The 13,206-nt window shown below is 55.8% G+C and overlaps 1 protein-coding gene across 1 annotated transcript; it reads right to left on the bottom strand.

Moving 5' to 3' along the window:
* Positions 1–7: 7 nt before the first annotated feature.
* On the bottom strand, positions 8–5,973 carry Podnl1 (podocan like 1). The gene is made up of 10 exons (XM_074053966.1): positions 5,851–5,973; positions 5,429–5,656; positions 5,022–5,115; positions 4,670–4,734; positions 4,438–4,547; positions 3,947–4,103; positions 3,453–3,568; positions 1,972–2,629; positions 1,138–1,286; positions 8–1,032 (listed from the first exon to the last, which is right to left on the bottom strand). Exons 1-10 carry the CDS (start codon positions 5,851–5,853, stop codon positions 882–884), a joined length of 1,731 nt encoding a protein of 576 aa, XP_073910067.1. The 5' UTR covers positions 5,854–5,973; the 3' UTR covers positions 8–881.
* Positions 5,974–13,206: the final 7,233 nt, after the last annotated feature.

Here is a 13,206-nt window from a genome sequence, read left to right as displayed (position 1 = left end):
GCTTTGTCATGTCTTTTTTTTTTTCTTTTGGTGGGACTGGGGTTTGAACTCAGGGCTTCATGCTTGCAAAACAGGTGCTCTACCACTTGAGCCACACCTCCAGTCCATTTTGGTCTTATTATTTTGGAGATGGAGTCTTGAGAGCTATTTACCCAGGCTGCCCTCCCCATCTCAGCCTCCCAAGTAGCTGGGATTACAGGCGTGTGACACCATGCCTGGTGTGTTTCTTGCTGTGGCCCTTGGCCAGGCTGAGTCTCCCCACCTGCCCAGCCCCCCAGGGGAGGAAAAGGCACTGGGGAGGTTGTGACCCACGAAGGGTATGTTCCACTGGAATGCTTGCTGTGCGGGATGGGACGCTCCTGACCATCCCCCATCTGTCGCCCTGATTCTCCAGGGGGTGGCCTGGAATGATTGGGAGATTTGGCTTACATGACAAGGGTGGGTCAGGTGTGCTGCTGTTCACTGACCCTTGTGTCTTGGGACCTCAGAATCCAGTCCTGTTGCTCACTGGCCACCAGACTTGGCCCACATTGGCAGATCCTCCCTTAGCATCCTAGAGCCTCTGTTGTGACCTGGGAGTACAGAAGCCTTACGACGAGGCTGTGGGGCGGGGTACAGGGAGAGCCCCCACGGGAGCCTGTCCTCGGTAAGGCTGGAAAGGCCAAGCCTTTATTGTCACTGTGTCCCTCTGCAGCAGGTGGGGACATGCTCTGTGAGCTGGAGCTTCAGCTGCATGCTTGTGTCCCTCCCAGGGACAGGTGTTGCTGGGTCCCAGTGCCTTGCCCAGCTCCAGTCCCCGAGGCCCTGGGTGGACCCTGCCTCCTTAGTCTGCAGCCAAAGGAGTCCCAGGGCTCCAAGCTGCCCCGCTGGGCCCCTCCACTTCAGGAGCCCCCTGCTCGCAGCTGTTGTGACGCCGAGGGTGGCAGTGTAACCAGCACCTGCTCTGGGTTATCGGCCGTGTCCACCACACGCAGGTGTGTGAGCCCCAGGAAGGCCTCGGCCGAGATGCTTGTCATATGTAGCTTGTTAGCCCTGCACGGGGAGGCGAGTGTGAGGATGGTGGCCCCTGGCCACCGCCATCCTGCCCTGTCCCCTCCCCATCCCTACCCTCACCTCTTCCCTCCTCCCTCCCCACACCTGAGGAAGAGGGCGCGCAGGTGGGGTGTGCTGAGGAAGGCCTCGGGCCCCACGTGACTGATGCGGTTGCCCTGCAGGTGCAGCTCCTCCAGGGCCTCGGGCAGGTCGGGAGGCACAAAGGACAGCTCATTGTGGCTCAGGTCCAGCACCTGGCGGGGGGCAAAGATGGCATCATGGCAGCCCCAGGCCACCTGGATCAGCAAGCCTCCGCCTCCTCCCTCCCTGTCCTCTATGCCCAGCCTGGACCTTCTGCCCCATCCCCTTTGTCCCCTCATGGTCACCAAATCCCTTTCCTTCGTGGAGGTAAACTGAGTCCCTTCCTAGGGCAAGTGGGGTCCCACACAATTCAACATCACTCAGTATTCACATATCCTCGAAAGTCCTCATCACCATTTTGGCGGGGGGATGGGGCTGGAGACAGGATCTCAGTATGCAGCCCAGGCTGCAAGTGCTGGGAATACAGGCGTGCACCACCACACCCGGCTCCCCTCATGGCTGTCTAACACGCTCATCATTTACCCTCAGTGCACGCGGGGAGGAACAGGAGCTGTGTCCTGTGTCCAGCTGCACTGCTGTGCAACGCACAGAAGCAGCTGGATGTCAAGGTCTTCCCTAGGGAGGCAGCAGGGGTGCGGGCAGAGGATCAGGAGGTGGGGACAGTGTGGACAAGGGCCTCGAGACTGGGTCTGTCTTGTGCAGCCCAGACTGCCCACTAGCGAACTCTGTGGCATCACGGGGCCTTGGAGCTGGGGAGGAATTGGGCAGGCATTGGTTGTGGGGTGCTTTGGGGACAGCCCAGACCAGTCAGTGTGGCTTAACCAGCCTTCCCCTGACCTTCAGCTCCTGCAGCTGGTGCCAGGTGCCAGGCCCAATGTCACCAACACGGAGCCGGTTGTGTGCCAGGCCGAGTTCCCGCAGCTGGTCCAGGCCAGCCAGCGGCTCGGGCTCCAGGGCACGCAGCTGGTTGCGTTGCAGCCTCAGGACCCGGAGGCTGGTGGGGAGGCCCGTGGGCAGCCGCGTCAGCTGGTTGCCGGTCAGGTCGAGGCTCTGCAGGGCACGCAGCCGGCAGAAGGCACGGCGGTGCACACGGGCGCTGACCAGGCGGTTGTAGGCCAGGTTGAGCTCGGCCAGGTCGGGGGTCGCGGCCAGGTCCCGGGCATCCAGCGTGGCCACACGATTGTGCAGCATTACCAGGGCCTGCAGGCGGCGGGGCAGCCCCCGGGGCACACGGTCCAGCCTGTTGCTGTAGAGATGCAGCGTGTGCAGGTCCCGCAGTGGCCGCAGTGCCCTGGCGGGCAGCCCCGAGGTCCCCAGCTCATTGTGTTGGAGCAACAGGTAGCGCAGGCCCCGCGCGCCCCGCAGCTGCTCCATCTCCACCTGCCGAATGCGGTTCCGGCCCAGGTGCAGCACGGCCAGAGTCCGGGGCAGGCCGGCAGGCACAGTGGTCAGCAGGTTGTAGGACAGGTCCAGGTACTCCAGGCTGCGCAGCTTGCTGGAGGCAGAGAGGGTGGGCGTCGGGCTGGGCACTCAGAGGGGCAGGGTGGATTGTGGGGTGAGTGACTGGAGACTTCAACTCCGGGAGTGATGGGTGAGAGAACTAGGTGGGAGCCAAAGGTGGGGTGCACAGAGAGAGTTCCAGCCTGAGGATTAGCTGTAGGGGTGACCAGGACAGAAGTGGATATGACAGCTGGGTACAGTGCACATGCTTGTAATCCCAGCCACTCAGGAGGCAGGAACAGGAGGGTCTAGAGTTTAAGGCTAGTGTGTGCAAAGTTAGTGAGAGCCTATGTCAAAAACGAACAAAGAGCTGGGTGCCAGTGTCTCCTATCTGTAATCCTAGCTGCTTGAGAGGCTGAGATCAGGAGGATCAAAGTTTGAGGCCAGCCCAGGCAAATAACTCCCGAGATCCCATCTCCAAAATAGAGCAAAATGGACTGGAGGTGTGGCTCAAGTGGTAGAGCACCTGTTTTGAAAGCATGAAGTCCTGAGTTCAAATCCAAGTATCACCAAAAAAAAAAAAAAGAGGAAGGAAAGGAGGGAGTAAAGAAGAAGGCAAGTGGTGGCAGCTGTGATGCTGAATAATTACTGAAACCAGTACAAAGCAGTGGGGGACAAAGACATCTGCAAGATATCCCTGGCATACAGTGATAGCTGGTACGCACACAGGCAAGCCCAGTATACAGTTGGCACTCACAAATGAAGCCTTGGGTTGGGAAGGGGACCGAAGGTTGGGATCCCAGACTGTAAATATTTAGCCCTGCTACTACCACAGGGCTGCAACCATCACACCCTTCCAACCCTGTCGCCAGACCCACCTGAATGTGGTGGCGTCCAGGCCACTGTCGGTCAACAGGTTGTGCTGCAGGTAGAGCTCACGGAGGTGGGTCTGGCGGCTCAGGGCTCCCCGAGGCACCTTGGAGATGAGGTTGTTCTGGAAAAAGGAGAAGAGAATGAGTCTGAGGGTTTGGAAGAGAGGGGAGCTGGAAGCCACCGAAGGCTCTTGACTGAGGGCCAAGGAGCTCATCTCCCTTGAGCAAGGCAGTGGAAGAAATTGAAAGGAAAGGGGGATAAAGGTAGTTATGGCCAGGCATCACGGTGCACGCCTGTAATCCCAGCACTCTGGGGGCTGAGCCTGGAGGATCACAAGTTTGAGGCCAGCCTGGGCTACAAAGAAACTGAGGGAAAAGTACTTTCTGGCACTGGGGTGAGTTGGAAGTATGGAAGGGAGGAGGCAGAGGGGTCCCACAGGACAGAAAGGGGGGCCCGGTTCAGATGGGGACAGGGAAGAGGCTGAGGAGATGCAGGGCACCTGCAGGTGGAGCCGCTCGAGCGAGGCGGGCAGGCTGGGTGGCAGGTAGGTGAGCCGGTTGCTGGAGAGACTGAGGGTGGTGACAGCCTCGGAGCCCTGGAAGGCATCAGGTGGCAGGCCAGCGTTGCTCAGTTGGTTGTTGTGGAGGTACACAGACCTGAGGGGAGACAGGCCCTCAGCAGCTTGCACTCCAACTTCTGCACTCCCCCAGGCCCATCCACACCCTAGGGGCAGCCACCTGGTGTGTGCACTGTATTCCCCTCAGGGTCCCTGGTGCAGGACCAGGACCCCCTCGGACCCCCCAGAACATAGTGGTCCCCCTCTGGCCACCAGAACACAAGTGTGCTCACCCTGACCCCCAGAACTGTATCCTCTGACCCCAGAAACAGGACTAGGTTCCCCCAGACCCCCCAGGGCAGGATCAGGCCCCATCAGCCCTCAGCATGTGTCTGGGTCCCCTGTCATGGGCATGGGCTGCCACCCAGGGCTACCTGAGCGCTGGCTTCTCTCCAAAGGTGAGCGGGAAAATCTCCATCACGTGGTTGGCGGCCAGGTCCGCAACACGCAGGGAGCGGGGCAGGAATTGGGGTGCCATGGAGAGCTGTGAGAGTGACAGCCTCATATCTCCCCTCCTCCCCGCCCCCCCCGCCCCGTGCCCTATGTGCCTGGGTCCCAGTGCTGTGTGACCTGGCCAGGTTGCACCCTCTCTGGGCTGGAACTCACCTTGTTGTGGGCCACATAGAGGTACTGGAGCTGGGGAAGCGACTCAAAGGCCTCATCGGGCAGGCCTGGGAGCAGGGGGTGGGGGAGGATGAGGGTGGTGAGGGGACCCCAGGCCTGGGGGTGCAGGACTGTGCTTTCAGCACCCCAGGGCTGAGGGCTGGGGACTTGCAGAAGCTCCCAGGCATTCAGGTCCTCCTGCCCTCCCCCCCCACCCTGTTCCTGCTCAAAAGCCGCAGCCCCCCCCCAGCCCCCAAGTTTCCAGCATACTCAGCAAAGTGCCGTTCTGGGAACCGCCACAGAGCTACCCGCAGCCCGGCAGGCAGGGACGGTCCCCTCCCACCCAAGCCCTCACCCTCGGAGGAAATGAGGTTGCCGTGCAGGTCCAGGGTCTGCAGGCCACTGAGGCGGGACAACTCATTGTAGGGTAACTCCTGGAGCTGGTTGTTCTGCAGGGTGAGGTGCAGGGAGTGGGGCACTCACACCCCTGACTTCAAGGACCTCGTGATCCCACAATCAGTGCCCCCAACTGCCAAGACATTAGGCTCCCCAACATCCCAACAGGTGTCCCCAAATGTGACGTCACTCTGACCCCAAGAGACCCCATAATCTTCAAACCCTTAACTGTTCCCATTCCTGGTATCTCTCCCCCCAACTCCACCTGACATCAAGGCCATGTTCTCCTCCGGCAGGTGGACCCCACCCCCACTCCATCGCCACCCGTCCCCCCAGGTCCCCTCCCCTCTGGCCCTAGGCCCCCACCTGCAGTTTGAGGTACCGAGCAGCCTTGGTGATGTTGTTGGGGAACACCTGCAGGTCCAGGTTGGCGCAGTCCACGGTGTCCACCTGGGGACAGGAGCAGCGCCAGGGACAGGCCCGGGGTGGGGGCTGCGAGCTCTCCCCCAGGTGGGGGAAGGTGGGGTCCTCAAGGACAAGGGTGGGCAGGTGGCCCGGCGGCAGCAACAGCAGCAGCAGCAGCAGGCTTAGCTGCTGGGGGGTGGAGGGAGGGGTCAGCAGCCCCCAGACCAGGCTTGGGGTCGTCATGGAAACATAGCATCCCTCATCCAGGGAGGGGCTGGAGGGGGGGCAGCCATTGCTGGCACTAGCCAGTGGGCAGAGCCAGGCAGGGGGACCAGGCAGTCTCTACCCTCAGACACCCCCCCGCCCTCCCGGCCCCACCTTACCATTGCCGGCCTGGCTCTGCCTTCTGGCCCAAGCTGCCAGCCAGGGCTTTTAATGCAAGCCAGCTGGTCACCTCCTGGAGCCTTCACTGTGGCTGCCACCGTCCTCCATCTCTCAGTATAGGCTACCCCTCGACACACACAGCTGGCCCACCCCTTCCCCGCCCTGGGGAGGCAGGCGGCCGGATGGAGTGGTGAGGACAGGCCAGCCAGTCCCCTTGCCCCCCCTTCTCCCCCCCCCAGTTCCCCCGCCTGCTCCAACCACCCCAGCTCTGCTTTCGTAACCTCAGCCAGCCTGGCCACAGAGACCAAGAATGTTTGAGGATTGCTTGGCGTCGGTGACTCAGGCCTGTAATCCTAGGTACGCAGGAGGCAGAGTTTAGGAGGATTTCAGTTCGAGGCCATCCCTGGGCTCAGGGAAGCGAGGGGGCAGCCAGTAAACAGTGAGTTATCAATGGGACGATCAACCTGCCTGGAATTTCTAATCTTAGCCCTCAAAATCCTGTGTCGTCGGAAATTCCTTTATTCTGGACAAATCCAGATGGTTCGTCTTGCCAGTGAGCAAGCAAATTCCCACACGAGTGACCGGGGCCCACTCCTGCCAGGGAGACTGGGTGGGATGTGTACTTAAGAGTCACCCCAGCTGGGCGACGGGCTCACGCCTGTAATCCCAGCTACTTGGGAGACTGAGATCAGGAGGGTGGCCGTTCAAGGCCAGCGCCACGCAGCTATTTCTTGAGATTCCGTCTCCAAGATAAGCAGAGCAAAATGGACTGCAGGTGTGGCTCAAGTTCGCGCCTCCTTTGCAAACCCCAGTACCTCCCAAAACAAACAAACAAAAAGTCGCCCCCACAACACCAGGCATGGTGGTGCACGCCTGTGAGTCCAGCTACTCTGGAGGCAGAAATCAGGAGAATGGCGGTTTGAGGTCAGCCCAGGCAAAAAGAAAGTTGGCAAGACCCCCAGCTCAACAAACAAGCCAGGTGTGGTGGCTCACCAGCTAGACAGGAGGCACAGATGAGAGGACTGAGGTCTGAGACCAATCCTGGGCAAAAGCATGGGACCTAACTGAAAACTGGCTAAAGTAAAAAAGCTGGGCGTGTGGCTCAAATGGTAGAGCCTCTGCAAGAGAGGTGGCTGTTTGTCATGTTCCCCAGGACTGTGTGACTTTCTTAGTGGTTGGGGCAGGAGGCAGCTTTTAGCTTTGGCCAGAAGAGAACAATATATCTCACCAAGTTGTCTGTGTGGAACCAGTGAAAACAGTGGGAAAAAAGTCTCCCAAAGGAGACTGAGCTACTGCGAAGTCCTAGCCACAGGGAAATGGCAACAAAAAGCAAATGATTTGCATTTCTGGCGGGTCTCTTTCAACAGTGAAAGATGGAGAGCCCAAAACAAACCAGCTAATGCAAATTGGGGCATTCGTTGCCTCACAAAAGGGAAAGTTGCGGGGAGGGAGAGGGTGGTGTGGCTCTCGGGCACAACTGGATCCAGCAGCTCAAATCATGTCCTCCCAGTGTATCTCTACCTCTTTTTTTTTTTAAAAATAGTACTGGGGTTTGAACTCAGGGTCTCACCTTTATTGGGCAGGGTGCTCTACCACTTGAGCCTCTCCACCAGCCCTCTTTTTCTTTTTTGAGTCAGAGCCTCAGTATGTAGCCCAAGCTGGCCTTGAACTCTCAATCCTCATGTCTCTACCTCCTGACTGCTGAGATTACAGAAGTGTCTTACCACACCCGGCTGCTCACCCACCCTTTTCCTCTTCTCGGCAGTCTCCTTGCTCCCTCCTCCATCAGCCCTGCAGGGCCCCCCCCCCCTTCAGTGAAAATGAGTGGAGATTGCTGTACCAGTGCACACAGCGCTACTGCAACTGCCCCCTCACTGTGACCCAGGGACACCGAAGGACATCGACCCCCCCACGCCCACACCGTCCCAGCCTTTCACCCGATCCCGCAGACATTCCCCCACTGAGCCATCTGGGTGACCTGCTGGGTGGGGTGGGGCGGGGCCGGGAGGGCGGGGCCGCAGCGTGGGGGGCGGGGAGTTTGCCGCAGGGAAAGAAGACATTGGCTTATCTAGAGGAGGCGTGGGGGGGGGCCCCCGCGGGGGGGTTAGGTTTCTAGCCAATCACCACATTCCATCTTTTGGGCTACAGGGATTGGTTCTGGATGGACCGGTTCCCCAAAGCTAGACCAATAAGATTGAAGCTTGGGGCTTTCTGCTGATTCTGGAGGATGCACCACACCTAGAAGGATACTGGGAGGGCCAAGAAGTTGCGAAGCCGCGTGTGGTGACGCACAGCTGTAATCCCAGAATCCAGAAGCTGAGGAAGAAGGATGGAGAGTTTCAGGCCAGCCCTGGCTTGTGAGACCTTGTCTCAGGAAAAGAAGAAGGGCTGGTGGAGTGGCTCAAGTGGCAAATCACCTTCCTAAGCAAAACTGAGGCCCTGAGTTCAAACCCCAGTACTGTCAAAAACAAAAAAGGAGGGAGAGGATTTGAACTCAGGGTTGTGCACTTGCTGGGCAGGTGCTCCTCCTCTTGAGCCATCCCCCCACTCTGCAGCCCTTTTTGCTTTAGTTGGTTTTTCAGCTAGTGGCCCTCACTTTTGCCTGGGCCAGCCTTGGACCATGGTCCCCCTATCTCTGTCACCTGAGTACCTGGGACTATGGGCATGCACCACCATACCCATCCCATTGATTTTCTTTCTTTTTTTTTTTTTTTTTGTAATTTAGAAAAAATATTTTGGTGGTGCTGGGGATGGAGCCAGGACCTTGAGCGTGCTAGGCACACCCTACAGCTGAGCTGCACCCCCAGCCGCTCTCTAGCCACAACCCCGGGCTCAAACATCAGAATGCAGAAAATAAAAGGAAGATTCACCTACACTGCTAAGGCCAGGGCTTCCTGTGCGCAGTGGCGCCGAGCCTGGGCAAGGCACGGGCTCCATGCATCGCACCACAGAACACCAGCAGCAACAGCACGCTAGTGGCATCTATCTGTCAGCTGTGGGGAAATGGTCATTTGTAGTTCCAGTTCCCTGTGTCACTCTGCCTCTGTGCCTGTTTTCTGCGGATGCTCGGTGATTCACGGGACACAGTGTGGTCAACACGCACACGTGTCCTTGGGTAATTTGTAAACCAGTAAACAGGCATGGGAAGAGTGGGCGCTTAGAATTGCCTTCAGGAATGTGATGCGTGATCAGCAGAATGGGAGTCTGTGCTCTGCTGTTCCCCAGATCGTGCAAAAGAAAGGAGAAGAGGCAGGAGGGTCGTGAGTTCAAGGCCAACCCAGGGAAAGTTTTCCAGCTCTTGTCTCAGAAACAAAATAAAAGCCAACAGGCCGGTGGTGTGGCTCAAGTGTAAGAGCCTAGCATGGGCAAGGCCCTGGGTTCCATCCCCAGTACCAAAAATTTAAATTTAAAAGGAAAAGAGAGAACCTGACACCGGTGGTTCACGCCTGTAATCCCAGCTACTTGGGAGGCTGAGCTTGGGAGGATTGCAGTTTGAGGCCAGCCCAGGAAAATAGTTCTCAAGACTCCATCTCCAAAATAACCACAGCAAAATGGAGTGGAGGTGTGGCTCAAGCAGTAGAGTGTCTGATTTGCAAGAGTGAAGCCCTGAGTTCAAACCCCAGTCCCACCAAAAAAAAAATTATAAAATAAGCAAGAAAATTATCAAGTAAAGTATTCTCTATCAAACTGAGGGGGTAGCTCAGTAGTAGAGTGCTTGCCTAGCATACCTGAGGCCCTGACTCTGACCCAGCTCCACACATGTACACAAAAATAACAAAAAATTAAATAAATATGCTGTCTCATGACATCCCATACCATTCTGCACTGAAAAGATCTGGATATCTCTGGAGAGCTGGTGGATCCCTGGCAGATTGACTATGGGATCCAGGTTCATAGACAGTGATGTTTTACTGTGTGTCTACACAGTAGAAAGCTTGGATGCACTCCCCTGGATCCCTTTTATAAAGATACTGTCAAAATCCATTTTCTGCTGCTGTAACAGAATACCGGAGGCGGGGTGATTTATAGAGAGAAGAGGTTTACTGACCTCACAGTTCTGGAGGTTGCATCTTGTCAGGTTTGTGGTGAGGGCCACAGGCTGCATCAGCTTGTGGCAAATGGGACAACAGGTGGATGGATGAAAGCAGAAGGGAGAAAAGAGAAAAGGGGTGGCTGAACGCCCATAACAGCTAACCCATCATCTGCAAGAAAAATATTCTTGAACCGCTGGGGGAAAATATCCCTCATGACCCCAGATTCCTCTTAAAGACCCTGCCACTGCCACCTCTCAACACCATTGCACTGGGGACCAAGCCTCCAAATGAGTTTTGGTGGGGACACAGCTTGTTCAAGCCATAGAAGACACTAATGTCACTGACGAGGGCTCCATCCTAATGAACTAGTGACCTCCCACAGGCCCATCTCCTAACACCAGCACCATAGGGGTTAAGATTTCTTTTCTTCTTTTCTTTTCCTTCTCCCTCCCTCTCCCTCCCTCCCTCCTTTCTTCCTTGGCCCCCCGGCATGGAATCCAGGGCCTCATGCACTCTAGACAAGGGCTCTACCTGTGAGCTCTGCCCCAGCCTGGGGTTTCAGGTTTCAGCCTGTGGATTTGGGGGACCCAGCCATTCAGGGCACAACAAGAACTGAACTCTTGCCATCATCAGGTGCCCATCCCCACAGGATGGAGAGGCCCTGGAGACTCTGTGCTCTCTCTCCTCTCTCCTCTCTCTCTCTCTCTCTCTCTCTCTCTCTCTCTCTCTCTCTCTCTCTCTCTCTCGGGGCCTGGGGGCCTAGAACCTCCACCTCGTCCTCCCAGGGCCTGAGGGCCGAGGGGTCTGGGAGTCTGAGGAGCAGTGGGGTGCATAGCGTGGGGTGGTCACATGGCCACACGTGGACCCTCACGCTCATGGGAGAGTGGAGGCGGTGGGGAGGGGAGGCTGGGGACCTGGAGGCTGGGGCTCTGTCCCCATCACACACTGGCGTGGAACTCGGTTCAGTTCTAAAATAGCATGTGTGCTCCGGACCTAATGACGGTGTATGTAAGAAGGAAGATAGAACATATAGTTTTGGACTTTTAATTTTGGGATAATTTTAGACTTTGCAACAGAAAGTTGCAAAAATAATAGAGAGGCTTTCTTTTTGCTGTCCTTCTTGTCCTCCTCCTCCTCCTTCTTCTCCCTCTTCTTCCTCTTCTTCTGGGGTGCTGGGGATTGAGCTCGGGGCTCTGCACATGTTAGGCAAGTGCAAGCACATCTGGAGCTACATCTCCAGGTGTTGTTTTTTTGAGACCTCGAATTCACAGTCCTGCCTCCACCTCCTGAGTGTTGGGATTACAGGCGTAAGCCACCACACCCGGCTTCTTTTTTTTTTTTCACTCTATGATGGTATGTTGGTGACTTGCATTTTGTAGAAAATTACTTCCTGTTTGAATTTTGAACTTTTCTCAAATGGGCAATCTTTAGTACAGACCCCTTGAATGGTGCTGGGGAGTGGTAGTGACCACAGCTTCCTCAGCCACAGGACCGGGAGGGACACAAATGTCACAGTGTAGGACGTGCTGCATTGCTAAGGCAGGGTGCCTCCTAGGTTAGCTGAGCTAATGTAGCTAATTAGTGTTAGAGTTTGGATTTGGGTACGAAGGCTTGGTCCCAGGCCTGCGGTGCTGGGACAGTGGTGGAGGAGGAGCCTGGAGAAAGGAAGTTAGGTGATTGAGGGTGTGTCTTTCACGGGGATACTGGACTGTCATCCTCCTTTGTCTTTGCTTCTCAATCATATGAGGTGAGCAGCTGTGCTCCACCCCAGAAACTCTCCACCATGATGGGCTCTGCTGCCACAGACCCAAAGCAACAGGGCCAAGTGACCACAGAAGAAAAGCATGAGCCAAAGCCAACCTTTTCTCCCCTTCAGTTGTTTATCTCAGGCATTTGTTCACAAAAAGCTGACTAACACAAGGTACATTTTCCACTCACCATAATTTCTTTTTATTTTTTGGCAGCACTGGGGTTTGAACTCAGGGCCTTCACCTTGAGCCACTCCACCAGTCCTATTTCCTTATGGGTTTTTCAGAGACAGGGTCTTGAGAACTATTTGCCTGGGCTGGCTTCAAACCACAATCCTCCTGATCTCTGCCTCCCGAGTAGCTGAGATTACAGGTGTGAGCCACTGGCACCATCATAATTTCCATTTGTAAGTTTTCCAGATCTGAGCAAAGTTGGGGAACATTTGTAACACTGTTTTATGCCACTGTATGTGGGACTGTTTCTTACACAGCAATGATAACTGACACAAAGCCTGTTCCACTTGGGAAAGTGCAGGCAGGGCTGTGAAAAAGGAGAGGAAGGGAGACTCCTTGATGGGCTCCTCATCACAGGTAACAAGGTCACCAGCCAAGAGGACCTGATGCTGGTAGGTCACAAGTGACTTTTCTCCCGTGTCACCTGGCCCGGGTTTTTTATTTTAAGGGACAGGGGTTTGAACTCAGGGCTTCACACTTGCAAAGCAGGCTCTCTACCACTTGAGCCATGCCCCCACTCCATTTTGCTCTGGTTATTTTGGAGATGGGGGTCTCAAGAACTGTTTGCCCAGGCTGGCCTCAAATCATGATCCTTCCAAGCTCAGCCTCCCAAGTAGCTGGGATTACAGGCATGAGCCACTGGTGCCTAGCTATCATGGGCACTGTGCTTGGAGAAGGCTTTACTATGGAGGCCCCAGGGTATGCAGGAGGCATGGGAACCTCCTCTAATGATGTAGTATATTATGGCACAGTAACAAATATATCCACTGGTCCTGTGTAGGATTCCAGGCACTCAGCTCTCCTAAAATCCTCTGAACCCAGGACCCGGCACTTGGAAGGCAAATGCCTGGGGCTACACCTCAGCCCCAGTCTGGGCACTTTATCAAAAATAGAGGTTTGCAGAGGCTTGTGCCTGTAATGCTACCTATTGGAAGCTAGAGGTCAAGAGGATCAAGATTTGAGGCCAGCCCAGGCAAATTAAATAATTAAAGAGACCCCATCTCAATAGGTGTCTGGTGGAGCACACCTGTCTCTCCAGTTATGCAGGAAACATAAATAGGAGGATCGAGATCCAGGCCAGCTAGGGAATGAAAGCAAGAACCTGTTCAAAAAATAAATAAAGCAATCCAGGCACCAGTGGCTCACGCCTGTAATCCTAGTTTCTTGGGAGGCAGAGATCAGGAGGATTGCAAGTTCCAAGCCAGCCCAAGCAAATAGTTTGTGAGACGCTATCTGAAAAAACCCATCACAAGAACAGGGTGGTCGAGTGGCTTAAGGTGTAGGCCCTGAGTTCAAATCCCAGTACCCCTATATATATATATAACTAAATATGTATCTA

The sequence above is a fragment of the Castor canadensis genome, chromosome 14 (assembly GCF_047511655.1).
Source record: "Castor canadensis chromosome 14, mCasCan1.hap1v2, whole genome shotgun sequence".
Classification (NCBI taxonomy): domain Eukaryota; kingdom Metazoa; phylum Chordata; class Mammalia; order Rodentia; family Castoridae; genus Castor; species Castor canadensis.
Note: the sequence above shows the minus strand (reverse complement) of the source record. Positions and strands in the feature narration are given on the sequence as shown.